The 27,305-nt window shown below is 40.8% G+C and overlaps 2 protein-coding genes across 3 annotated transcripts in view; one reads left to right on the top strand and one right to left on the bottom strand.

Moving 5' to 3' along the window:
• Nucleotides 1-27,305, top strand: part of LOC145451567 (uncharacterized) — a 321,835-nt gene that overhangs the window by 141,748 nt on the left and 152,782 nt on the right. The gene's annotated exons all lie outside the window — the stretch shown is intronic.
• Nucleotides 12,572-13,753, bottom strand: LOC145451692 (uncharacterized). The gene has a single exon (XM_080329906.1). It carries the CDS (start codon nt 13,711-13,713, stop codon nt 12,757-12,759), a length of 957 nt encoding a protein of 318 aa, XP_080186032.1. The 5' UTR covers nt 13,714-13,753; the 3' UTR covers nt 12,572-12,756.

The following is a 27,305-nucleotide window of genomic DNA, read 5'->3' on the forward strand; positions in this document are numbered from 1 at the left end:
TTGACTTCCAGCGGAATCCCTGAGACTGGCTCATAAAAGGCACATAGTTGAACTTTTGAACTGCAAGGTCGACGTTCAGCCAGGTGGATTTGTGTCTGAAGCTTATTGGCAAATCAGTCAGAATTACGCTGGCGTATCCCTCCTTATAAATTACAGCTGTATGAATAGCTTTGCTTCAATAACAGCCATCGGCATGTCACTATCAGTCCAACCAGATGACAAACATTAAAGAGGAGGGGTAGCCAACCTGCCGCCGCACAGGAAAAATTATGTATCGACACATAATTTAATTAGAATGTGTTGGCAGTCGTCAACATGCAAATTGAATTTACAAATTCAGTCCTAAATCTTTGAGAAAATTAAATTATTCTCTAAATTTTCATCGCGCTGCGCGAGATTTAATACGCCTTAATTTTTCGATTTTAGTATAGATGTGCCCTTTAGAATCAGTACTAATGCGAATCGCAGAGGAAAATGATAGGCTCCATAAAACCAACTTGGAATAATGATGTGCTTCTCACTCAAGATATTTGTTACCTCTGGGCGATTCTAATATCTCTCTACTATACCGACAATCCTGATGGGAGGCCAAGAAATAATCAGCAACACAGTGACTAATTACAATTTGCCTAAAGATACATCATCATTCATATCCAAGTGGAACTAGGATGGTTGGAAAAATGATTTAGCTGCAGTTCCTTTAAGGTGGCTCTCTGAAGAAAGTGGCTGTGTGGGTTGGTGATCTAATCGGACATTGTTCCTCGTTATTTGGCTGATTTGATGTAGCTATATTTAATATTTGGAGCCTTTCTTTCATTCAATCGGACTAACAATCACTACAGCCAATTGTTTCGACGCGACGCTCAAAACTAATGAGTGACTGCTCAGCTAGTTGAAACCTGCTCTCGGACTATAGGCAAACGTTAGGTACGCTTTTGTTTTACACTTATTCCAACCAAACCGTAACCATATAAAATTCAAAGAAACTAGTGACATTAAATCGCGCGAAGCATCTAGAAAATGAAGTTGAATAAATCTGTCCAAAAATAGTCTACTTCATGTTAATTACGGATTTTCTTAAAACAATTTGGGAAATAGGTGCCTTTCGTCCATCCCTGACTACGCGTATGTGTTGTTACAGTCATCATAGTCCAGCTTTCATTTTCAAACTACTTCCCACTTAATTAATACCACATTTGGCTGTAACTGGTTTTAATCGATATCGATAACAACCCAACATGACATGATCAAACATGAACATGACTTGGAAGTGCAACAAACCATGGTGTTACCCCAAGCGAAACCGTCCTCAGTGTGTCATATCATTTTCAAAAATTACGTCACCGAATCATCAATTATGCTATTGATCCCAGAAATCGTTTCATAACTTTGAGCTCCCACTTTATATTATTATTCCTATTATTATAAGCAAAATTGTGTGCGGCACCAACCCTGTTTGCGATCCGTATGTCACTAAAATAACGTTCCTGATACACATTTGACTATACATCTTAGCACAACAGCAACCCTGTGATGGTCCATTAGGGTGGGGTGAAAAATGGAAAATTTTGAATTTTAAAATGGACACATGATATGTGGTGCCAAATATCAAAACAATGGTTTGAAATAAAAATCCACAATTCCATTGTCGATGGTGCTTAAAACTTATACAACATAGTTTACCATGTTACAAAGCTTTCTGATACACGAATTCGTAACCTTGCTCTATCTGTGCTACAACGAAAGGCATATTTTGCACATCCGGAAAATGTTTTTCTGGGAATGCTCGACTTGACTTGCAATTACCAAGATTGCAACTATGAGCAGATCAAACAGAATACCAGATTCCAATTGACGACTTTGGAGGAGGATATGTTAATGAAACGAATCCTAAAAACAACGTGGACAGTAGAATCAGATTGTTCAAAATCTTAATTATAAACATCAAGGCCAAATCATACCACCAAATTGTCAACTTGAAACCAAAAGATCTGGATCAGCCACCAGCAATCAAAAATTCGTCATATCAGGATCTGGAAAATTTATAGTCATCACCATTAAGGCTCAATCATCCTTGGCACAACCAGGCAGTGGAAAGAGACGACTAAAGTGGTGACCGAAGCATCTGCCCATGTGTCTGGATTTAAACGTAGAGATGGTCTCATTAGAAAAAACTGAAGTCTCGAAAGCAGATGAAATCCTTTAATACGAAACAAGATTGTAAATTTTGTGCAGACTAATACTCTGGTAGTGAAACCATCTTCGAAATATATCTTTTTTCAATATAAAATTGATGTTTTTGTGTTTTCAATATGGGAGTTGTCAGTCACTAGACCGAGAGCGAACGGCCAAAGTGCATGCTCATAGGGTCTTAGAAGGATTGTAGGTCGGAATCGAAAATATGCACTCCACTGATAATTAATCTGAGCGTCAGCCGTTACCGCTCCGGGGGATTCAGTTGTGAGGAGGCAAGCAACATGTCTAAAATTGTATAAAATTAAAGTCATAGGACAGTCCGGAAACTAATTGGAATTGCATCTTCGTTGATTACAGATCAAATATCATAAGATAAATCATAAGATCAATCACTACGCAGTTTTGGCATCGTACCGTACCCACTGCCTCAGTGCCTAATTTGACATAAACCGGCCTAAAAATCCATAATTTGCTTGTAACTTTCTTTCTGGTCATTTTTAAGACAAAGTTTTGTGGAAGTGAGATATAAACTTGTTGCTTCCGCATCATTCATGCCCAGCTTTCTAGCGTAAGCAGTCATCAATATATAGCGAAATGAGTTATTTTGGGCTCATTCAGTGAAATAGCGCGACCACTAGACGGTGCACGAGCCCAAAATTAATATGGGATTTTTTTTTCATATTTGGCCCCACATATCAAGTGTCCGTTTTAAGATTCAAAATTTTCCGTTTTTCACTCTACCCTAATGCTCCATATCTAATTATATTCTTGTTTGCACCTCACTCTGCAATGTATCAATACATTCCTTTTGTAATAATAACTTTTCCTGATTTTAGGAGCCATGTGCAGTGATATCCATTACCGGTTTTTATTATTTGAACAATCAAACTGCGAAACGCTATGCAATGTAATTCCCAGCACTGACCGTTTCGTTTGCACATCTGCCGAACAAGTTGGCAGTCTTGAATTTTATATTGAGTGCATGCAGCATTCCTGATTATAGGCAGTTTCATCTGGGGATAATGCGTTTAGAAATAAACACGGCCTGTGTTCCTAATGCAATACAGATTCTGCGCCATTAAGTACTAGAGATGTGCAATATCAGTTTACATTCGCAAATGGATTTACTGTAATTGTCACTCCCACGCATGTACTGGGAATATCATCTTATATCGATATAGTTTAATGGGGTTTATTTTTAGAAAAAACAGTTCTAGAGATTTTCGCAATACCGGTTTGTGTGAACTTCAAGTTCCGACATTTGAGTTGTTTTATATATTGAATGGCATGCTTTTACAGATCACGTACCCCAAATGATATTTCATTACGTATAGAATACTTTAAAATTGCGATTGGCCAAGGCCACCTATTGCCAAAGAAAATAAATATATGAACTCATAAGTGGGCGATATAGATTTAAAAAAACACTGTAAATAAGAATTCAACTCTATATAATAGACTATAGTTAAGTAAAATACAATCGGAAAGTGATCCCTTTGCGAGAATCAAACTTCGCGATTACCGAATTTGCCACCGAAAGATGGTGCGAACGTTCCGTTGTCGTTTTTCGGTGTGATGTGAACATTTGCCGATCCAAGAGGTTCGCGTTCGCAATCCATTAGCTCCACCAGGTTGTAAAGATTTTTGTGAAATACCTCGATTTTTCAGTAGTCCCAACATTGATGATCAAACGTCCTTAGATTTAAACTTCATATCATTCCAAACTCCAACTCGGATTCCACTTCGCCGCGACTCGATATGTTACCAGACTATACGTTTTGCTTTGCGTAAGTCAGTGGTTCTCAAACTTTTTTAGACTCGCCCTCCTTGACGATAGTGAAAGATTCCCCTCCCCCTTCTCGTCATATCAAGAAATATAAAAAGAGCAACCAGAATGTTTACATTCCTAACGCATAGTTTAATGGCATAGAAGGACATGACTGTTGAGAGACTTTTCAAAAAAGAAATTCCGACTATACACAGAGCAACAGTTATGTTCTGGAGCTATAAATCGCGCCAAGCGCTGAACCGCTTTTCAGTTGAACAATTTGTCAAAAGTAATCCCGTGCAATGGTAGCACATATACCATATAAATAGTTGGGCGATTTTGGTGTCTAATACCTTCTATAATCTAAATTCTGACTCAGGTTTGGCTCAGACGTACTAGAGCAGTGGTTCCCAACCTTCTTCATCTCGTAGACCCGTTAGACGAAATTTGAGTAAACAACACTTTGCCAACCTACAATAAGCAATGGTCTTGGTCTCAATCAATCAACACAACTTCGGGAGGGCTTCGCTCCACCGACTTCCCATACGTCCATTGATAGATACAATTCACAGTACGACAAACACACGCACAGTCGCACACTCACACCCTTTCCGCAACGAACTAAGTCCGGTATCACGTGATTCGTAGATGTGGCAGTGTTAGGTAGCGGCCAACGCAAAACTTACCCATTCCTGTTTGTCGGCTTACCATGCACCAATCGGTAATATAACTGCTGTAATAGCAGTATGCATTGATTTGCAGGTCGCGCGAATTTTTTTTTTAAGTTAATGTAGGAATTTCGTCAATAATATTGGTACTTCCATATATAGCATGCACATGATCAGATTCCCTGCAGAAGCTGGCGGAAATGGCGTCTTCGAAAATTTAGGACAACCATGCCACTGAATTAAGACTTATAATGAAGTTTCGGGTGGGTCTACCATACTATGTTGAATCATGTTGTTATTTCGTGACCTCCAGGAAAGATTGTCGCTATAGGCTACTCAAAAGATTACAAATTCGTATTTCTTGACTAGGTGATGTGCTTTCCTCTTTGGATCGCATTTGTACTGCGCGCCCAGATTTCAATGGCGGGACTATACGTTTCCGTCATTTCGGAGCCGTGCATTCATTTCAATATCAACGGTTTAGGAAAACATGTGTCGGTAATTTTGGATTTTAGGTGTTATCGACGTCGATCTTTCTGGGGGCACACTTCGCTAAGTCGCAGGTTTCTAGACTGATACTAAAAAAATCCGTCCTTTCATAATTGTGAAAACAGTTTGACTCAATTCTGTAAATCAAGCGTATTTAATGCGTTATGTTTTCATTTTTAGTTTTGTAGTGAAACCGCTAATAAATAATTCAAGTTAAATAAATTTGCTCAAAAATAGTCTATTTATTGCTTAATAAAAGAATCGCCCTCTGGCTAATACATATAGCACAATAAATTAGTTCGTCATTCTCCGTTTTGGCAACATTGCACCAAGCTTAGCATGTTTTTTCTCGTTCGGGTGGCTGTTCACTAAAAATAAAACAATTTCATCAGCGATCTCTTTGACTTGAATCCATGACGTTGGAATGTTTTGTCACTATCTAAAAAGTGCTTACTTGAAAATAAGATAAATACTTTTACTGGAGCCCGCGTTCTGATGGATTCGGCACAACGTTTGCCCGCTTATTAGAAATTTAGTTGTGAGGCCGGCGCGGGCCCAACAAAATTGTCTCGCGAACTGCACTTTTAGCACATATGAACTAGTTTAAAATAGAACGGAAAATTTATATGTAAAGGAGAGATTTCAAATAGCATTTGAACATACTTGCAGCAAAAAAGGCCAGAAGGAACATGCGTTCGGAAATAACTAGTTGACTACTTGAAAGTTCGGACATGAAAAATTTCGTAAATCCGTTTCAATTCTAAAGCAAAATCCCCCCCTAAAAATTACAAAATTCCCCCTAAGGGGGAATTCTCCCCGTTTGGAAACCACTTTACTAGATCTTAATCTTGGTATAATATAGGCAACATGGTATATAAATGATCTTATACGGAAATATCTTATTTCTCCATAACTTTGTGTCGTTCTACGTACTATGCACAGATGCTCGACAGACAGACCATAAGAGCATCAGCTAACACGTACAGTCGTACACGCATTTACCAGTTACTCCTAATTCGGAGATATATTTTGATTGATGCAAGGTCCGGTATCAGTCTCAATCTATCATAGGTGTATGGATGGTACAATGCAACTATGACATTAAGGGCGGATATCAAAAAGTTAGCTGATTCGGGAGAATGCTAAGCATGTGAATAAAAACTGCTAATCGGGACCTATCTACCCCCTAAGCTGCGCGCCGTGGAAGCCTTGAAACCTTGATTGGCCGTATCGCAGGATACGAAACGCATAACACAAAGCTGCTAATGTTACTGAAAATACCATATTTATATAGTCATCATCAACCGACAACATGTCACAAAGTGCAATGAAATCTGTATGTTCGAAAAAATACCAAAGTATCTTCAATGTGATGGAGAACAGGCATTGTATTCTTTGTGCACGCATAAAAGGTACATATTTGAACATGGACATTTTACATACCGCTATTACGTCATCATGAGTGATACTCGACTCGACTCGGAGCATAATGCGTGATTCATAATCGAATCACTCATGCACTCGATTTTGCGCAGCCCTACGATCAACCGGTTTCCTTAATCCTGTGTTGGTAAATCCTGATAAACGCGATTATAGACTTTATTGACCATCCAACTTTATGATATCCGCCCTTAAAGTCGCAATGTGATTAGGATTATTGCTGTTGTTGGAACTAGGAAGTATCATTACAAATTAATCTGATTCCGAGTTCAAGAAGCTTCATTACTGTCACGCGACTTCACGCCCCTTTCAGATACTTCCATGCCCCCCCCCTTATCCCCCCAGTCTGCCAGTTTGAGAACCTTTCGCTGTCATTCACCATGCCCAAATCAATAAGGAAATGACACGATATTGCAATTACGTTCAAAATATGACCATTAGGGCAAGTTTTTGTTGCACTAAAATCGAGAGAAAGTTGCAATTAATTTTGACAAAATTTGCAGTAAAAAGTTCCATTTATAATTTTTGTTGAATTATTAGGGCATGAGATACTCGAAAGGTTCTGTTGCATGACCTAGTTCCTGCAGAGTTAGCCAATTTGTCGCCACGGACATTCTGGCGAGACCACCGCCAAAAATTACGCAATAAAGGAATAATTTTTTCCAAAAAAGCCAAATAGCATAGTAAAAGCCCCCTCCCTAAAACAAGTCAAATAACTCACCTCAAACCCCTTAGGTCTGCAAATATGACCCAAGCTGTTGCGGAAAATCTCATCCTTGGCGACTTTAACAAAATAGTAGCCTGAATAAGGTGACCCAGTGAAAATGTAATTTCCGGCGGTCTCGCCTTAGCGTCCGTGAAATGGGTGACCATCTCAAATCTAAACGACATAATTACTAACGCGATCTATTTGCATATTATTTGGACAGGGTCGGGCTTGGCAGGGGCAGTTGAACTTCTTGCTTGCAAGCCATTGTGTCATAGATAACACAGTGAGATGCAGCTATAACCCATCATATTGCTCTTTGTTATGCAATTCAACGAGAATATAACCAAACCATACTAGAAATAGTTTGAAGCATGTTTTTAAAGCACACTTATACATTTTGACGCAATATTTGATAAAAGTTGCAGTTAAAATTGGTATAAAAAACCGAGAAAAGTTGCAAAAAGTTGCACTATAAAATCTCTCCAAACAGCTTAAAACATCATTTCACATAGATTCTGAGTATCTAGGAAGCTGTCGGAAACTGTGAAAAAATGTTGCGAAAGTTGCAAAAACTTGTCCTAGTGATCATAATCGTAAGCAACGCCGGATTAGTATTGCTATAGTGGCCACCACCACAAAAATGTATTTTATCTATCTTTGTTCATGTTAACCACTTGCTCCATAGAGTAATTCCCTTTAAAGTGGGACTATAATAGGTGAAATAAATTGCGATTATTTTCCTGTTACCAATTCTAGGACAGCTTTTGAGAATGTCCCGATGTCAATGTAGTTACATTTTCCTTATAACCGGTGCAATGTTGGTAGCGAATGCCTGATAATTTTTGGCCCTTTTATTTTTTCCGTTGTTATTCACAAAAGAGGATATTCTACTAGTTGATCAAGATATGTGCAGGACGACAAACAAGACATAATATATCAAAATATTGTAGAAGATATGGGATTCAATTCTGATTTCTTGAACTCCCGGTTATGTAGAAAAGGTTGACTTTTAAGTTCCGTTGTTGTAAATCGATATAAAGAAGCTAGAAAATTTACAATTTCAGTGAGTTGTTCCTCATGGAGTCCATTTGAGTAGTCAGGTTCTGTAAAAGTGGTCAAAAGCAGAAGTTGGATTCTCGAAAAAGTCATATACTTTTCTCCCATTTTTAAGCATTGATTTGAAACTTTTTCCTGACATATGTTCAACAGTCTGCGGTGACCTTCCCTTTTTTAAATTACATCGGAATTCGGGAACTTGCCGATAGCGCCATCCTATTATTGCAGACCTCGGCAATTTAGGGCCGTGGGACCGAATGCGGCCCGTGATGAGATTCTCATCGGTTAACGCAGTGGTCCCCAACCAGGGGGGGATTCCGCCCTTGGGGGAAATTTGAAATTTTTAGGGGGTAATCTGGCTTTGGCGTCGTATCGGAAGATACACTGGCTTCACAAGGCTTATAGATTTTTATGGTAAAGAACCGTTAATTACAAATTATTTCTTTACAATTGTACGTTTCTTTGGCGAATTTTAAGCTACGTGTATGCTTAAATGTCTTCCATAGATATTACACCCCATGATAAGGTAAGACTCGCGAGATGATCTCGTTGGGTCCGCGACAGCCTGTCGACCAAAGTGCTACTAAGCAGGAAAAAGTCAAGCCGAATTCAGCACAAGGCCGCTGGTGAAATTGTTTAACTTTTTAAGCCAACATCCGAGCTAACGTGAAAAACAAACCAAATTAATCGATGCAACAGTAGGCCATAGCAACCGGACATAGTGATTTACCTTCCGTCAGCGGCTACCCGGCCGGTAAAAAATGGTCAAATTTAATTGTAGTACCGTCCGCATTCGACATGAATTGGGCATATTGTTTGGCCATTAACTGCTCAGCCAACAAGTGGTTATGCGTTAAAAAGCACCTTTTTTTAGTCACAGGCAACTATATCATATGGGGGAATTTCAGCCCAAATATCGGCCAATGGGGCCACGAGACGAAAAAGGTTGCGAACCACTGCGTTAGTGAATGGTTGCTTGAAATTTAGAACATAAAACATACTTCTGTATACTAATTCGTGAACTAAAATCATAGGCTGCATAATGTGATCCAAAAATGGATTAATTAACCCTCAATTTTTTTGTTACCTAAGTTCAACACATCCACTTAGCTGCTTGTGTTAGCAATGTCATTCATTGTTTTCAATTTAAAAGAGAGATACGCCTCGCAATGTAGTGTAAACCTTTGTCTCGACCCACCAATCTAGTTTTGCTCCTCATTTGCCCCGCTTCGAAAAATAATTGGCCACCACTGCCCTCAAATATTGGTCATGGCTCCCTGACTCCCACGTTCATGACCATATATTGGTACGCATACACTATTCATATCAGATCTGTCGACACTTTACCGCCTACTTCAACCTTGACTCCAGCTGCAGACATTCTTGTGTTCCGACTCAGGAATTTTAAACCCGTCGATTTCGACTCCAGATCCGATTCCAAGTATTTTCCTCGCAGAGCTCAGACTCCGATTCCAACATTCCAGAACATCTACTCAAAAAATTATACGTTTCTTACATTTTGGTTAAACGTGAAACCTGGGTAGCTTCCACAACCTATTTAACGTCCACTTGCGAATGAATAAAACTTCATTAGTTACACGAGCTTTTTCGGAGCGCCGCTCCTTCATCAGGTGTTAAAGCGAAAGTAACGCGAAAAGAGCAACGCAAAAAGATTTTCAATATGAACATGTGCATGTTATGACATCATAGGGAATAAGAATTTTTAGATTTCAAAGTCGCGTACTTTATGACGTCATGGACACTAATACAAAGTTTATATTGGAAATGCATACAGTGAGTTGTGTTCCTAAAATTACATTTTAGCTAGCAGTACTAAAACATGAATAAACTGAATGAAAAATAATAGTACATTCCGAAACGAGCCAGAGAAATAGTCTTCCAACACCAATTTCACACCTCCCCAAATTTGATCCATATCCCATTTTTATTCTGATTTCCCTCATATATTACCATATATCTATTAAACAACCAGAATTTATTCTTGCTTTATCTTCCCGATATAATAATCACCATGTTTCCTTCGTTGTCCTGCGTCGGTATGACTAATATTGTTTATCATTGATTGTTCTTCGATATCCATGGTCACGAAACACCATTAAATATACCAGACAGTATTTACGTGGCGACTTTTAGTGAGACTAATCTCCAATTTTCGTCAAAGGTTTTTTCAAACGCAGCTAATGCCCAGTGGAGGCAATGAGGAGTTGTGATAAGTTGTCTATCCATCACCTTGCAAATAGACAACGATATATATTTGTTGATCGTAAATCAAGAAACTTTCAATGGTATCCATATATTTTTATATTCATCATAATGAACAGTAAAATTAAATCGACAGCGCAAAATTTGTAACAACTACAAATAATCAATTTTATGTATATTTTCGTAATTTTGAATATTTCAGGTAGTGATTTTATCTTTTAATCATTTTTCTGTTCATTTTATTGTATTTTTCCAGAGGTGGTCATAGTAGTCACCATCGCTACTCACAGTAAAGTAGAGGTAACGCCAGAATTTCTAATCAAGTAGAAGTAGGGGTGACGGTTCACAAGTAAGTAAGTATTCTAAGCCTCTTTCGCCTAAAAAACTGAAAACTGTAAAGTAGAAGTAGAATTAGTCTAAAATCATAACGGCTTAATAAGTAGTGTGAGTAGTCGAAATCTACTTCAAGTACTTCGAAAAGTAGAAGTACTTCGTTACTCTTTAGTGATTTTATTTCAAATTGCATAATAAAGCATATTAAGCAAAGCAAAAAAAGAAGAAATATAATGCGTGCCTATATGAATCTCTGATGGCTAGACTTAAGATCTCAAGTGTTATACGCCAGCACCATTCTTTTTATATATAAAAGGTCCTTGGGTTTATAGGCTTTAGGGTGATTGTGAGCGGTGTTATTGGATCGTGACGAAATTGAACTTATATTTTCAGTCATATTTATATCTCGGTACTTCGTTACTGACCACTTCTGTATTCTTCATATTCACGGATAGCAAAAAAATATCTTGATAAAACGCAACAACCTTCACGCATTGTAATATACCTAATAGGGTCATGTCTAGTAAAGTATCAGCGGTTAGCCCGTGCTAATGGTCCTACATCATTTCACAAATTCCGCAATTTTATGTTTGCAATGATTATAATAAGAATACGTTCTGAAATTTAGAGCGCTCAGCAATATTCGTTTAGTCACCAAGTATTGGAATCGAAGCAAAACGTGGTCAATAATCCCGTGTGCTGAACGATAACAGGTGTACATTAGGGCTGTTCAAAAATAACTTTTTTTAAAAAAATTCCATCCATTCAGTGATTAAATTGTCAGGTTACTCTAAAAAACTCTGCCTACCAAATTTGGTTCATTTCTAACAAGTATAAGGCTCCGCAAATCCAATTAAAATTTTTCATTTTTACAGGAAAATTGAAATTATTTGAATTTTGCGTTGATAATTCTCGGATTATCCTTGATTAGTCGATAATCCGAGGATTATCAACGAAAAACTGCAATAACTCCACTTCTACTAGTCCGAATTGAGTCAAATTTTTTTGCATCGTCTCTGAAGACAGCTCAACAATTTCATGGGGTTGACAGAAAAATTTTAAATTTTTTTTAAAATTTTTCTGTATGAATTAAAAAATTTAATTGGATCCGCGGAGCCCTATACTTGTTAGAATTGAACCAAATTTGGTGTGCAGCGTTTTTTAGGGTAACCTGACAATTTAATCACTGAATGGATGGAATCCGGGGAAAAAAAGTTATTTTTGAACAGCCCTAGTGTACATGTATGGTTCTCACTATCAATGTCTTTATAATAATTTTCAAGTCGGGATCGCATGTACGAACCTTTATCAAAATAATATCGAATATTGCTGAGCACACTAATTCGAATACTCAGATTAGACTCGACTCAACTAGATTCGAGTCGACTGTTGAGATACGTTTTGTTCTCAAGTAGCCTACTCAAAATATACCACCTACAACGTGAAGTTATTTAATCGATGAGAATGATAGTTTTGATGCTCTTTTCCCTACGTGCCGTGAAAGCCCCCGCCTCAGTATCACGCCAACCTTAATATGTAGGACAAAGCTACGCAGTTGAGTGATAGTAACATTTCTGCGACGTCGTTGTCAACCAAGAAGCATTTCAATAATAGCAATGCAATATGCATATACCTTTACATGGAGTAGACCGGACATTGATGTTTTGTGGTCCACAACAGGTGCATATTTGAACTTTTCACATACATGAGTTCACAATGAGTTATACCAGAACACTCGATTTGACCCGAAACCTGATTCTCTATTTTGCGTCGAGCCCTAATAACGAGCAAAACAAAGTGATTAACACTATCATTTGATTCCATTTCCCGATCAAATGAATAGCACGTTTTCAACATCCTCATTCGATATCCAATTACACTTGCGGGGTTTCGGGAGACTTCTTGCTGTCTTCGGTGTTCACTTGTTGGATAGTCAGGAAAAATGGAAACATTGTTTTTTTCCACGTCGGAAATGCAGCAACAATCATGCACAAATTCACCATCGGGTTGACTTGGCCCAAAGCAGAAGGAAAGAATCCGTCGTTGATTATTCTGGTCATAAGGAGGAGGGCGGTAATGACATCTGTGACAACGCACGCTGATGCACACACTAATGATCGCACAATCAGAGGCATCAGCCTTTCTCCTCCACTCTGGTTTTGTGAAGTGTGTTTGATCAGTGGGTACGCGAATAATCCAAGAAGGACGAGCTGTGTGACGGTGACGACGATGAGTCTCGCAAAAATACCTATTTTCGGATCGAACCTTATCCCGGCAACAGCGCATCCTGATTCCAAAACTCCCAACTCGAAAGCTCCCACGAATAGAGCGAAAGAAGCGATTGGTGAAACCACGGGCAGAATTCCGCAGATCCAACTCAAAATGCGTAGAGTAGGAGTTGTCAAATGGTTCATCGACGGGGTCTGGTAAAGTGATCTTTGCCTAGTCCACAGAACGGCATAAATGAACGCGTCGCTCAGATTCGCCAACAACATTTTCGAGTGCTTGACCGGGGTGCACAATTCATGAGCAAACATTTCCACAACGATGTCTTCCAAGATGGTCGCGACTAGGAACAGGACTGTGCTTGCTGCGCAAAGTGCGGACAATAATTTGATGCGATTTTGAATCGTAGTCGTCTTTTCCTGAGCAATCGGGCAAATATAATCCTGCAGTAGTGCCACGGTTATCCAAATTGACGCGATTAGGAAAGATACAGTTGTTGATGCAAAAAGTATCCAGAATTTTAAAGACTTTACAACTTCTATTTTTGCAGATGTATTTGAGGAGGCGCCGATGGTTGTTTCTACGTTGATATACTCTCCAGACATTTCTCAAATAATGATATTTTTACTGCAAATGAAGAAAGAATGTTAGTGACTTATATTTAATACATATATCTCGAATGTATGAGTTGATCATGAAAACTTTTAATTTTGTGGTTAATGAATTCTTCGGACATTACTCAAGTTGTGATCAATTCTACTGAAAGCAGCGAAGGACTGCCTGACATATAATGCATGCAAATTAGCGAATAATTACCCCCTCCGAAAGTATTTACTGCATTGACGATTGTGAGCATGAATATGAACATGAACATCCTACAGAAATAGAACCAATTATAACAAAATTAGAGGCGAGCATTAATTTAACTTTAACTCGTTCATTCATCCCTCCAATCATTGATTAATTTAATACTGTTCTTATCAGTTCAAAACATCGCAAAAATGAGTTGTAATGAAAATATATAGGATGTAGTCATAATGACTTGTAGTAGTCCTTCAGTCAGATAGCCCCCATTTGCCTAGATCAGGGGTCGGTAACCCGCGACTGTGAAACAGCGTGTGGCTCTTTCTCGCATCCTCCATGGCCTTATAAACAGTCAATGGATAACACTAGTCTGTTAGCATATTGATGTCATATGTCTACAAAATTTGAAATAGTCAATAACTCCTAGGTGCTTTTTTTCGTGTTGGCCCCCAGCTCTTATAAATTCTGTTATTTCATCTCTAACACCCCCCCCCCCTCAATTCGTTTTCAGTTAGTATTATATACAAACGCCTTGCGCCAATGGCCAATTCACTTCCCATATTCCTTAAGTATACTCGATTGAATATTTTTCTAGTTCATTGACAAGAAAGGACGTTTAGTTCTTCCTTTTTATTGTCATTCATTACACCCGCAAATAAAATTCAAGTATTTTTTATCATAGAAATAGTTCTAGCCTTCGGAAACCTTGGGCTAATTTACCAGCCAAATTTCCTTACGACTGACCAAAACAACAATTGCCACAGTACACGTGTGGTGCGTTACTATATATAGTACTGGTCCATGAAACGAAACATTGCTTAAAAGCAGGGCTTTGGAGCCGGAGCCGGAGCAAAGAGCCGGAGCAAAGAGCCGGAGCAAAGAGCCGGAGCTTCGGAGCCATATATTTTCAGCAGAGCTGGAGCTCAAAATAAAATCTGGGTGGGACCGGGGCTAGAGCCGGTTGTTTGGAATGTAGCGCCGGCTCCGATGTATATTATAAGATGCTATGCTACTACTTTTGGCTGAATTCACAAACGTTTACGGTAATCGTTCGAAAATTTAAGAATTGTTGCAACGTTGGCGCCACCTTTTTCAAACTAAGCAAGTTCAAATTTTTCTTATATAACGTGCTAAACCTAGGTATGCGAGATATGCCGTGCATTACTATATTCTGAGACTTGGTTGTTCGTCATACCCGTAATTTCGTCATCAGCACATCACTAATGGCGGTTCGGAAAATATTGATCACTTTGTGTTTCACAAAATGGGACTGGTGCTTATGTGAGCTGAGCAAATTAACTAATGAGTAATTATAGCCAGTGGTTCTCAAAGTGTATTACGCGTCTACCACAGTGGTACACGAGACCTACTTAGGTGGTACGCGAAGAGTGCTGTGAGTAATGTCGTACCTCAGATTGTCGAGCTTCTGTAAAGTTTGAGAAACACTGAATTAAATCCAGATCATAAACCTGACTTTGCTGCAAAGCTGCACTCGCACATCTCGATTTGGATGCACGCACGCAGAGATACCGCGTACCGTATGCCGCCGACTCTCTAAGTTAGTCGAGCAAATGCCCGTTCTTTGGTGATAGCTTTTTAATCATACGGCGAAATTCAACAGTGTGTTATTGTGTGTGCCTGCGAATTGGATATCAATCCTGCGCATGATCGTGTATTGGTGTAAGAATCTGCGAACGTAAATAGAGAAACGCATCCCAGAACGCCGTTATAGTCCGCGAACAGTTTTCGCGATGCGAGCTAGTCAATTCGATGCCCGAACCTCGGGCTGTTGGATATAATAGAGAGTAATTAGTGGTTGATTGCGCGCTTCCCATCTGTTTTGTGCAGATTCAGATACGCCAGATTCTCAGTGGCACTAGTTCTGCATTTATTCCGTTCTTTTGAAAGAAAACTTTCTATATTCCAGTAAACTTGATCGACTGCGGGTAGAAAGCGAATTTCTGGTCGCGACATGCGCTCATGTTGCGCTTGCTGCAATTACACTTGAACAATCCCACATTTTCAAGATTACACTCAACTGTATGACTTGATATGATCAATGGCAGCGCCTGTTGTTAAAACGCCTCATTAGTGCTTTGATGCGGTACGCAGCAATGCAGTGGAGTGAGTTCTCATGCGACTATGGGGTTTCGACAGACTAGGTCACAGGACTGTACATGCCCACACAAAATGACTGTTCAGTCCGACGGTCCCCGGAGCAACGGTAGTTGTTGACTACATGAATGAACCATTTGATAGTCTATACCAGTGGTTCCCAACGTGGGCGATATCGCCCTCCAGGGGGCGATTTGGCGGTCTAGGGGGGCGAAAATGACGAAGGGGGCGACAGGGAGACGAAAATGGACAAAGGGGGCGACGGGGGGCGAAAATAGCGAAGGGGGCGATAGGGGGGCGATGACGCGTCAAAACGGCTGACTTTTTTTTTTTGTCGACCCACGGAAATTTAGTTACAAAAGTGTGTTAAATTGGACATCGAGCAGAAAATTTTTGACCTTTTTTTTAGTCAACCCGCCGGTGATTACAGTTTGTATGCCCAATTTTCGGTACACAAAATTTGGGGGGCGATGATCGGTGTTGACCTTGAAAGGGGGGCGATGGGTCGAAAAAGGTTGGGAACCACTGGTCTATACGGAGCCGGAGCAGCGGTGTGGATGAGCTCCGTAGCTCGGAATCGGAGCTAATCCATCATAGAAGAGAGCTCCGGAGCCGGAATTAGAGCAGCTTAAGATTTGTACCAGCTCCAAAGCCCTGCTTAAAAGTCCATGATTTCATCAGAAATTTACAATTAGTGGGACGAAAATATACAAGTAGTAGGCTATCCTGGAAACTTGTGTGATCGAAAAGCGTTTCCGGCACCCGATTGGTTATATTTGGTAAAAATGCAAGGACACTTTGTGTTCTCAAATATTCCGACCTCTGGCTTAAAACTTGGTAATAATAGTCCTGCAGAATTTTCGGTCAACCTAGAAAAAATTCTTATAAAGACATATTATATACTGTTGGAAAGATAATTTTATCAGCTTTTCAATGATGGGTTTTGTCATTTTTTACCTTGGGGAAAAAAGTTATGACCGAAACCATGCAGGGGATAAAGCACTATTTTGCCTAACATTAAAATTCAATTATAATCTAAAATACGATACCTTCGTATCAGAATACAACACCATAAATTGGAATATCACCCTCAGTAAAGCAAAGTAACAATCGAACAGCAAAACAATGAAACATAACTTTATTAAGAGGTATTTATCATACGTTAAGGGGGCAAAAGTTGACCTAGACGGAGATAACACTGCATGGTTTACAAATTTCAAAAAAAATTAGCGTCAAAAATTTTAATGATTGAGTCATGCTAATTTATGGTTGCTGAGTCCGATTCTGTGCTAATAATTTCTTCATCACGTCAGATTTTTCCAGTATTAATTTTTCTCATTTTCATAAATTAATCAAATTTCAGCTTTCGTTAGTGACATCACAATTAGCATACAATAGCAACGGATCAAATTTTGTTATTGAAATCATCCATCATGAAACCTGGGTTGTTGTAATACAGCATGAGTGAGTTTTCGGTGAACTTGAATACAGTGATTCTCTATCATCGTTCAATCAGAAGCTCCTTTCGACCCATAAAATTACACTGGTCAACAAATTCAAAAAACCACACCAAATACCATACTGGAACAGAGGCAGAGATGTTTTTAAATGGTATCGAGGCCTTTTGTTTGTGTTTTGCGATATTAAACGCCAGTTCTATACACAAAAAGCTTTTCATTTTTGGCGGTTTCTAATTTTCCGTAATATTTTATTATGAACTTGAGCAGTGGTTCTCAACCTTTTTGTATTCGCGGACCCCTTTTAGGCCCTCACGGACCCCCCCCCTCTACCCCCGCAGCTTCAGTTCAAATTTTGCTCAATCATCGTACAATCGTCATCTGTCTTGTACAAATGATAACTGTAGGCTAATGATAAACAGCAACAAAATTACTTTAAATTGGGTTGACTTTTATTATTTTAAACCTAATTATTCAACTGCATTTTTTCAAATACGTGGTCGTGATTTACTTATCCAACCATTTATTTTTCAGACGATGCCCAACAGCCAAATACAGCCAAATATTTGTATCAGTGGGCTATTGGCAATTTAGCAACTAAAATGAGTCCACACAGCAGGATATTCCATCTCAGACGGCCATCCTGTTGATGTGAGTTCTACTGTAATGATGCAAAACTGCCTCGTGATTTTCCTAATTTGAAAACTATAAATTAGGTTATCAACTATTTTGTAAAATCGCTTCGCTTCGTGGGCCCCCTGAAAATGCTTCACGGACCTCCGGGGGTCCGCGGACCCCCCGGTTGAGAACCACTGAGCTAGAGTTTGTAGAAGTGATTGGCGTTGCTACTCAAGTAGCACAAGTAACTCCGTATATTTTCTACTCAATTAACAGTATAAATAGTAATTTTAAGACACGTGAAAACTACTTCAAGTGGCAAAAATATACAAGTATATTTGGTCGGGGGGAGGGTGGTCGCATACTTTCGAAAGTTAGTCGGAGGTGGCTACATACGAAATCGCAACATGTATCTTCTCGGCTAACGCAAAATGTTTATAACGACACAATAACCATTGATAGAATATTCGAAAATGTATTCAGTTACCGCGCTTTAGGGGGTGTTAAGGCTTACATTTATGAAATCATATGCAGCCGACATCTTTGATTGGAATACATTCGTGTTAAAATTAATAACTGGGTGCAGTACCAAATTCAATGTGGGCAGATATCTCCATGACATTCCCAGTCGATTTACTAGTCACACAAAGCACCAAGACAGACCCAATACAATTAATTTCCCGTATTGCCAATCACAGATGGGAATTCGGATTGCGTACATCTGGTTCGAAGCACATGGTATGAACCCTTCCCCGATGGCTGTTATAACAACCGTGATTTGACCAAGAATATACCACATGCAATTAATACATATATATACGATTGAAGCGCAAAATATTTCCAATAGCAAAATCTCAACTAGAAAACAGCGACCGGACTTTGACCTCTTACCAGGACCGTAGCTGCCGCACCCCAAATCGTCCAATCGGGGGTCGCGATCTCGAAGGGGCCCCGAAAAAATGTCGGTGAATGAACATAAATTATTTATACAGCACATAACGACAATTTATGCAACTCTTTTCAATATTTTTTCGCACTGGTCGCGATTTCATGTTGCCAAATTTTTGATTATTGAGTACCCTTCCCCCCGAAAAAAGCATGATTTATAGAAAATAAAAATAGGCATTTCGGCGTCGACCATTAACACGCCGCGATCATTCGCGTCTGACCGCCGAGGTGTGCGGACGTGTCTAGATTGAGCAGCTCATCCTGCAATCAGCGTCGAGAGCTTGTTGCGAGGTTTTGGTCTTCTGGTGTAAAGGCTTACTTGTAGTAATACTCTAGCGGTACTCGGATAGGATTACGTGCAGTGAGAAGTTAATTGCTGTATAAGCCACCATCCCACCTGATGGCAGCGGATGTTGGTAACGATGACATGGAATTTACTGTTGTCACGTCAAAACGCAGTAAAAGGGGTTCACAAAGCGAGTCTGATTGTGATAGTCCGCCATTGAAAGCAATGAATAATAAGTCTGATGCAGACTATTCAGGCCGCTCAGCCGATCCAGCTCGCACCGAAAATTTGAAAATAGTTGTTAAGGGTAAAGATAGGAAGATGAAACACTATCATCCTACCACAGTGAACAAGTGCTTACACGCAGTGATTGGTAATTATGAAGGGATCCGTGTCTTCCCGTCGGGAGACTTACTCGTCACCTGCCACAATCGCATGCGGGCCGATAAGCTCCTATCTCTATAGATATGTTTACGGACGGAGTAGTGTCAATTCCAATTAATACGGGATGTTACGATAATTCCAATTAATACGGGATGTTACGATGAGAGTAAACTGCATCAGCATGCGTCTAGGGCCGTTATCCGAGGTGTGCCAGCTGACATGTCAGAATACGAAGTTGTTGAATTCCTCAGCGAATCACACGTGTGCTTTGCTAAACGTCTAAAACGCAAGTCCACTGATGGCTATGTTGCTAGTTTGTCAATGCTGCTCGGGTTTAATGTTCCAACACCTCCAGATGAGTTGTATATTGGATATCTTCGATTCAAGACCAATCCCTATAATCCTCCCCCATTGAGGTGCCACCGATGCAATCGATTTGGTCACACGAAGGCAAATTGCGGCGGAAGAAAAACGTGCTCCAAATGTGGGAGTCGTGAGCATGAACATCATCAGTGCGATCAGGAAAAGAGGTGTGTCAATTGTAAAATGCCCCATAGCGCAGCTTACGGTGGGTGCCCAGGGTATAAAAGGGAAGCCAAAATACAAATAATTCGAGAACGAGAGAGTATGTCGATGCTAAAGCCAAAGTATCGCATGTCGATGCTAAAGCAAAAGCACCAGAAACATCTTCACATACACAATTGTCGCCAACTCCCAGCGGTAAAACTTATAGTCAGGGCTGTACACAGACGGCAGGCTGTACACCAACGCCTCTGCTAAGTCAACTTCGGCGAAAATCAGTCCACCGCGACAACCCCTTCCAAATGATGCGAACTTATCCTTTTTGGAGACCTCTTCTCATCTAAACGAGGCCACCGAGGCCGCCAGTACCCCGTCCGAATCAGATCACGACTCGTCAATTCTATCTATCATGTCTTCTACACATCCGTTACTATTCTTCGCATTCATATGCGAAATTGTGAACCTCACAGCTAAAACTTGTCGTTCAAGCGATGATATCGATCTTCCGTCATTGATTACCTCCGCGGCTCAGAAGTGGCTAAGCGTTTCTTTCGACCCTGAATCACTGAAAAGCCTTTTGAGCGCAGTTCCACAAAATGTATAAGAACGCTGGTGTTCTTATACTGCAATGGAGCTGCAGAGGAATATACAGGAAGTTACCTGAACTGAAGAACTTTATAGAACAACTCCCTACGCCTCCTGATATTATGTTAATTCAAGAGACACATCTTATTGATAAATATGTTCCAAAGATTAAAGGGTACATCATGGAAAGAAAAGATAAAACACTTCGCAGTGGTGGGCTAGCCATTCTAATCAATAAGCAATTGTCTTATCGAATACTCGATATTCAGTCACCCGGTGGTGGTATAGATACGCTGTGCATCGAAGTGAAGGGTTTGCGGATCTGTAACATATAGGCTACTGCTCTCCCGAGTACCGAGTTGTTGATGGTGACTTAGACTTCTTGGGTGACCTGTCAGACAGGTCTTTGATATTAGGTGATTTCAATGCCCATCACTGGTCATGGAGTGCTGGAAACTCGAATCGCAGAGGTCACTTGTTGTATGATTCGATAAATCGGCATGGATTGGTAACCCTGAACGCAACGAGTCCAACTCGCATCAATACTGTATACAACGCAGTGAGCAGGGCCTCACTCATCGACTTGTCACTGGCGTCGGCAGATATCGCACACTCGTGCTCTACCAACGTGACAAACTCCCTATTAGGCAGTGATCATTTTGTCATACTGACATCTTTATTGGCTAAACTACCCCGCTCTAACAAACGTCCGCTTACTTGGGCCCTCTCGAAGGCAGGTTGGGCGAGCTTTCGCCAGATCCTTGATCTACCCGAGGTGCCAAATTTAGGGAACAACATTGACGCCATGGTCGACAAATTCACTAGTGATGTATTATGTGCGGCCAGCCTGTCCATTCCAATCAAGAGAAGCCACAGTCGCTCATCAGTACCATGGTGGAACGACGATTGTGCCAGGGCTGTGAGAAAGAAGAAGGCAGCGTTTTTGAAAATGAGGCAAACGTTTGATGCGCAATACATTGCTGAATTTAAACGTAGTCGTGCACAGTGCAGACGAGTGATACTAACAGCGAAACGTGAATCATGGAGATCCTTTTGTGAAACACTTGGCACCAGGGGAAATCTCCAGAAAGTGTGGAGTGTCGTCCGTTCTATTTCGGGCAATCTTTCTAATAGTTCGGTGGCATCTTTGAAAGTTGAGAGCAATTATATTACTGATGAAAGAGGAAAAGCACAAATACTAGCGAAGACATTCCAACGTGGTAGCAGCTCTTTGAATTACCGTCATAGGTTGGACTTGAGAGCTTCACTCCTCATAGAAGTCGAACACCATAGGAACGATACTCTTCTGAACAATCCTTTCACGATTGCAGAGCTTGAGAAAGCACTGAAGTCGAAAAAAGACACGTCCCCGGGACATGACACTCTTTGCTACTCCATGTTCAAAAACTTTCCGCCAGATGCCCTACTCAGTATGCTTTCGGTGATAAATAACTCATGGTGCAATGGGACTGTCCCTCGCAGCTGGAAGCACTCGATTGTTATTCCAATTCCCAAAGGAAACAAGGACCGATCAGGCCCACAGTCATATCGTCCTATAGCCTTAACCAGCCACCTCTGTAAAGTGATGGAGACGATGATTATGAAGCGACTATCTTGGTATCTAGAAAAGCACGGCTTACTCCACTCAGCTCAAAGTGGCTTTCGTCGGGGACGGCGGGCCCTGGATCATGTTCTCCGATTACACGATGCCACTTACAAAGCTATCCATAATGGAAGATCGGTCTTAGCTGTCTTCTTAGACATGGAGAGAGCATATGACATGGTGTGGAGGGCTGCTGTCATCCATAAATTACGGGAAATGGGTATTTCGGGGCCTTGTCTTTCTTGGATCAACAATTTCATACACGACCGTAATTTTCAAGTTCGAATCGGGACAACGTTATCCCACATTTTCCTCACCGAAAATGGTATTCCTCAGGGGAGTGTGCTTAGCCCTTTGTTATTCAGCATTATGATAAATGACCTTCCAACAGTTATCGAGTCAGACATGGGGCTCTATGCGGACGATTGCGCCATTTGGGAGGCCGGTCTTGCTGTTGACCAACTTGCTCAAAACATTCAGTCATCCCTTGATCAGATCCATCGATGGTGTGTAAAGTGGGGTTTTATGGTATCGGTCGAGAAATCCGTAGCAATGGTTTTCACGAAAAAGCGAAATTATGCACAACCTGTACTCAAACTTGGAAGTCATCAGCTGAGGTATGTGGAATCGTTCAAATATTTAGGTGTCACTTTTGACAAAAGACTCAACTATAAGATACACACCATCTAACGTTGCATCCAAATGCGCAAAGCGCATGAATTTACTCAAAATGGTATCCGGCACATCTTGGGGTGCATCCACTCGAACGCTATTAACCCTGTATAGGAGCCTGATAAGATCCATCATAGAGTATGGCATGGAAGCGTACTTCTTCGCACCGAAATCACACCTCACGAAAATAATATCAATCCGCAATCAAGCTCTGAGACTTTCTTGCGGTGCCATGTCCAGCACCCCTATATGCGTATTAGAGGCCTCGTGTAACGACATGCCCCTTTTTCTAAGGCACCAATATCTTTGTCTCAAGTACCGTTCCAAGATCAGAACACAACAATCAAACCCAGCACGCAGTTTATTGGAAGGTTCATGGGAGGAAATGTGCAATCTACTCTCGGACCGATTTGTGACTTTCAATCTCTTATCCCGACTTCAAATATTGGATATCCCGACTTCAAATATTGGATGATTTGCAAGTCAGAGGTGACCACCCTCTAACCATATGCCCTTGGTTATTGAAATGCGCTATGATTGATACATCATTACAAACAGCCCTCGGACGCGATCCACCACGTCACATTGTCGATTCTATATTCAGAGATTATATTTTTGAGCAATACCCAAACAGAATGCTAGTTTACACCGATGGATCTAAAAACATCAACGGTGCTGGGTACTCCTTCTACATCCCCGATCGCAATATAAGAACATCAAAAGTATGTTCGAAACTCCTATCAATCTTCTCGATTGAGCTGAAAGCAATATTCGATGCACTGATATGGATTTCAGAAAATTCCATCGAACGAGTTGCTATTCTAAGTGACTCTTTGAGTGCATTGCTGTCGTTGAAAAACCATCTTGGTGAAAATAACTATATTACCAATCAAATATTAGAACTAACTCACCATCTCTTACATGAAAGCCATAGAGATATTTCTTTTGTATGGATTCCAGGACACTGTGGTATTGAAGGGAACGAAGTCGCTGACCGACTTGCGAAAGAGGCTGCGGCCCATGACTTAGCTGACCAAAGTGTAGATCTTACTTCTAGCGAGGCCAACTCATTGATTTTAGGTCGCTGTGGGCAAGACTGGAACCAACGTTTCATTGAAACCGCCTCTGGAGCACATTTCAAACAGTTCTGCCCTGACATATACACAAAACTACCTACTTTTACCACGCCACGCCGTGCCGAAACCACCATTTTCAGATTAGGCACCGGACACTGTCGTCTCAACTCCCATCTTAACAAAATTGGATGCTCCGATACCCCTGATTGTACCACATGCCATGTAGAAGAAACTGCAGAGCACGTTATTATGGAGTGTGCAAAGTACGTTAATGAAAGATGCCAGTTTAGAGCTGCCGTAATGGACCTGAGAGTACCCTTCACCATGGAAAATGTAATAACAAGTGATTATATATTACCTTTGCTGTGGGAATTCCTTGCAAAGACAAAAAGACAATACTAAATGTTTAGTTGACTGTATTTACTTATCGCAATATCGATTCGATTAGCAACCGTTACGTCGTGACGCAAAAGACCATAGTTGTTATATGCGTCACTAAAATCGCTTTTAAATATAATAATAATAATAATAACACGCCGCGATGCACGAAAACGTACGAAGCATTTTTCAATATGGTACTCTGAAAAGTCTGCCAATAGATCGCCTGCGAAAAAACCTTAGCTCAGTGGTTCCCAACCTTTTTCGTCTCGTGGCCCCCTTGGTCGATGTTTTAGGTAAACCCCCCCCCCTGTGAAAAAGTTGCCTCTGACTAAAAAAGGGGCTTTTTACCGCACAACCATTTGTTGACAGAGCAATTAATGGCCAAACATATTCAGATATGTCCGAACTATGACGAATACTAGGGTTGTCCAAAATTTGGAAAATCTTACAAATCCTCCGTTGCAATGTCATATTCTATAGATTATTGATAAAAAACGACACTAGGCCTAAAAGAAGCTCGCAGGAAGGCCGTTAAGATTTCGTGCAAAGCGTTTGAAAGTAGCTGCCGAATAATGGGCGTGCCACCGACCATGGAACGGCGAGAATACTAGTAATCACGAAACCACGGCTCTTGATTGGCTAATCGGCTATGCTCCAATGACCACGACAGTAGCTGTTTGCTGATTAGGTGATCAAGGAGTCTGCTAACGGCGGCGATTGTGAAAGCGCATTGTATGTAGGTTGACAGATAATGATTTAGGATTGATTCAGGGTATGTTGAGGTACGAAATACATGACGAACAAACAACAGCTGCTTCACAAGAACGTCTAAAGCAGTGGTTCTTAACCTTGCCCACAGCGCCCCCCCAGGGGGCGCTGGCGACTTTGAAGGGGGTGGAAGCGCTCAGGGGGCGATATGAGGGGCGCTGGGCTCAGGGAGGGCGGTATGGGGGGCGCTGGGCTCAGGGGGGCGGTATGGGGGGCGCTGGAGAAAAATGGCTTCGCAGTAGATGATGTGGTGATAGGACTTATCCTTAATGAATATTCAGGGCAAATTAACACCGAAAACTTCGTTACATATAGCGTTCAAAATACATATAGGCTTAATTGTCCATGGGCGCCTAAATGACTGACACCGAATGTTCCTGTCTTGGCAATCTGAACCCCAGAAGACGAATTCCATCTGGCAGGGAAAAATTATATGTCAGTGAGGAAATACCAATCTGAAATTGGTGCGTCTTTTAGTTTAGTACGATTGGACGACAGGGATATTACTGTTGGGCGATATCCCCGTTGAGCGATTCTATATTTTTTGATATTGCAGACAGGGGGTCACGAAATAACATCATGCAACGAAGTCATACCAACGGGCTCGCCCGCCCGAATATGTTTAATTATTAGTAACGGGCCCTACAGTTTTCAAGAAACCTCACAATGTTCGCTTTAAGTTTTGATGAGTCTGCGCACACTCAACAACTCACTGCGCTGACCCTTGGACAACAGTGCAGTGCAACAGTGCAACAGTGCAACAGTGCGTAACGACTAAAAAGAGGTAATAACTTCGGATTTGTTGTGCGCAACGTAGATTTCCTGTGCGCAGAGACCGCGTCAGCACTGCGCACGTGCGCAGCTCAGAGGGAACATTGCACCTCACTCAGCTCTACCGGTAAATGTGTTTACATGAGCAGAGAGAGGATAAAAATTGATCTCAATTTACATGCAATTCCCAATGATATTGACCAATTTAATCAATAATTAGTGAGATTTTTCGCGCTTCGTGCGACTAGGCGAGCATTGCTGCCTCAGTAAATGGACACCCAATGTAGATACCTAATAGGCTATCAGCCAATAGCGGACAGCCTAATGGACGTCTGGGAGTGAAGTCCCCCGTTAGTTTGGTTTATCACCCGATGGGGGCCCTGGACCAACGTTTTTTGTTTGGAGGGGGGCTGACGAAGTGCTGTTACGGCCCTGGTAACGAATAATTGTACCTGCGGGCACGCCCGGATATGTTCAATTATTAATTACGTGCCCTTTATTTTCCTATACAACAGCTCACTCAGTGCTACTGGTAAATCTGATTACTTGGGATGAGAGGATAAAAAGTTTATAGCGAGTTATATATGTAATTACCACCTTTCCATTCATGCATTATAGAAAATTTTGGTACCTAGGGCGACCAGGCCACACAAACTTTGCTGACCATCAAAATCACGATATGGGGTTCGTGGGGGCGAAGATCTCAGAGGATCAGTTTATCACGCTATGGGTGCGCAAGGCAATCGTTTTTAGGGGGGTTGACGAAGTGCTATTACGGCCCTCCCTCTTACTCATTGTCTTTATTACCTTCCTTACAATATGAAGTTGGGGGGCGCTGGAGCACGATAATTTTTGAAAGGGGGCGCTGGAAGAAAAAAGGTTAAGAACCACTGGTCTAAAGCATTACCGTAGCCTATACGCCTTGTTTTCAACTAGGGAAAGCATAGACGCTTATGCAAGTGGCGACGGATTCCAACTTTGAGAATTGGTATATCATTATTGAATACAAATATAAAGCTTAGCAACGACACTTTAATTTCTGTGATCTTATTGGGCTCAGGTTGTAGTACATAGTTGAAGTTTTGAATGCTGTAAGGATTGGCTGAATCAGCGGGTTATGCTTATGCTTGGCACTTATCAGATGCTCACATCAAATTGTATTCACTTGCAAGTGTTGTCAAAGTCCTTGATGATGACGTAGAAAAGA

The sequence above is a fragment of the Botryllus schlosseri genome, chromosome 12 (genome assembly GCF_051294905.1).
Source record: "Botryllus schlosseri isolate E-star chromosome 12, Bs_hap1, whole genome shotgun sequence".
NCBI lineage: Eukaryota > Metazoa > Chordata > Ascidiacea > Stolidobranchia > Styelidae > Botryllus > Botryllus schlosseri.

What these genes read in the sequence shown, in the direction of transcription:
- LOC145451692 (XM_080329906.1), bottom strand. Translation starts at nt 13,713, where the DNA reads ATGTCTGGAGAGTATATCAACGTAGAAACAACCATCGGCGCCTCCTCA.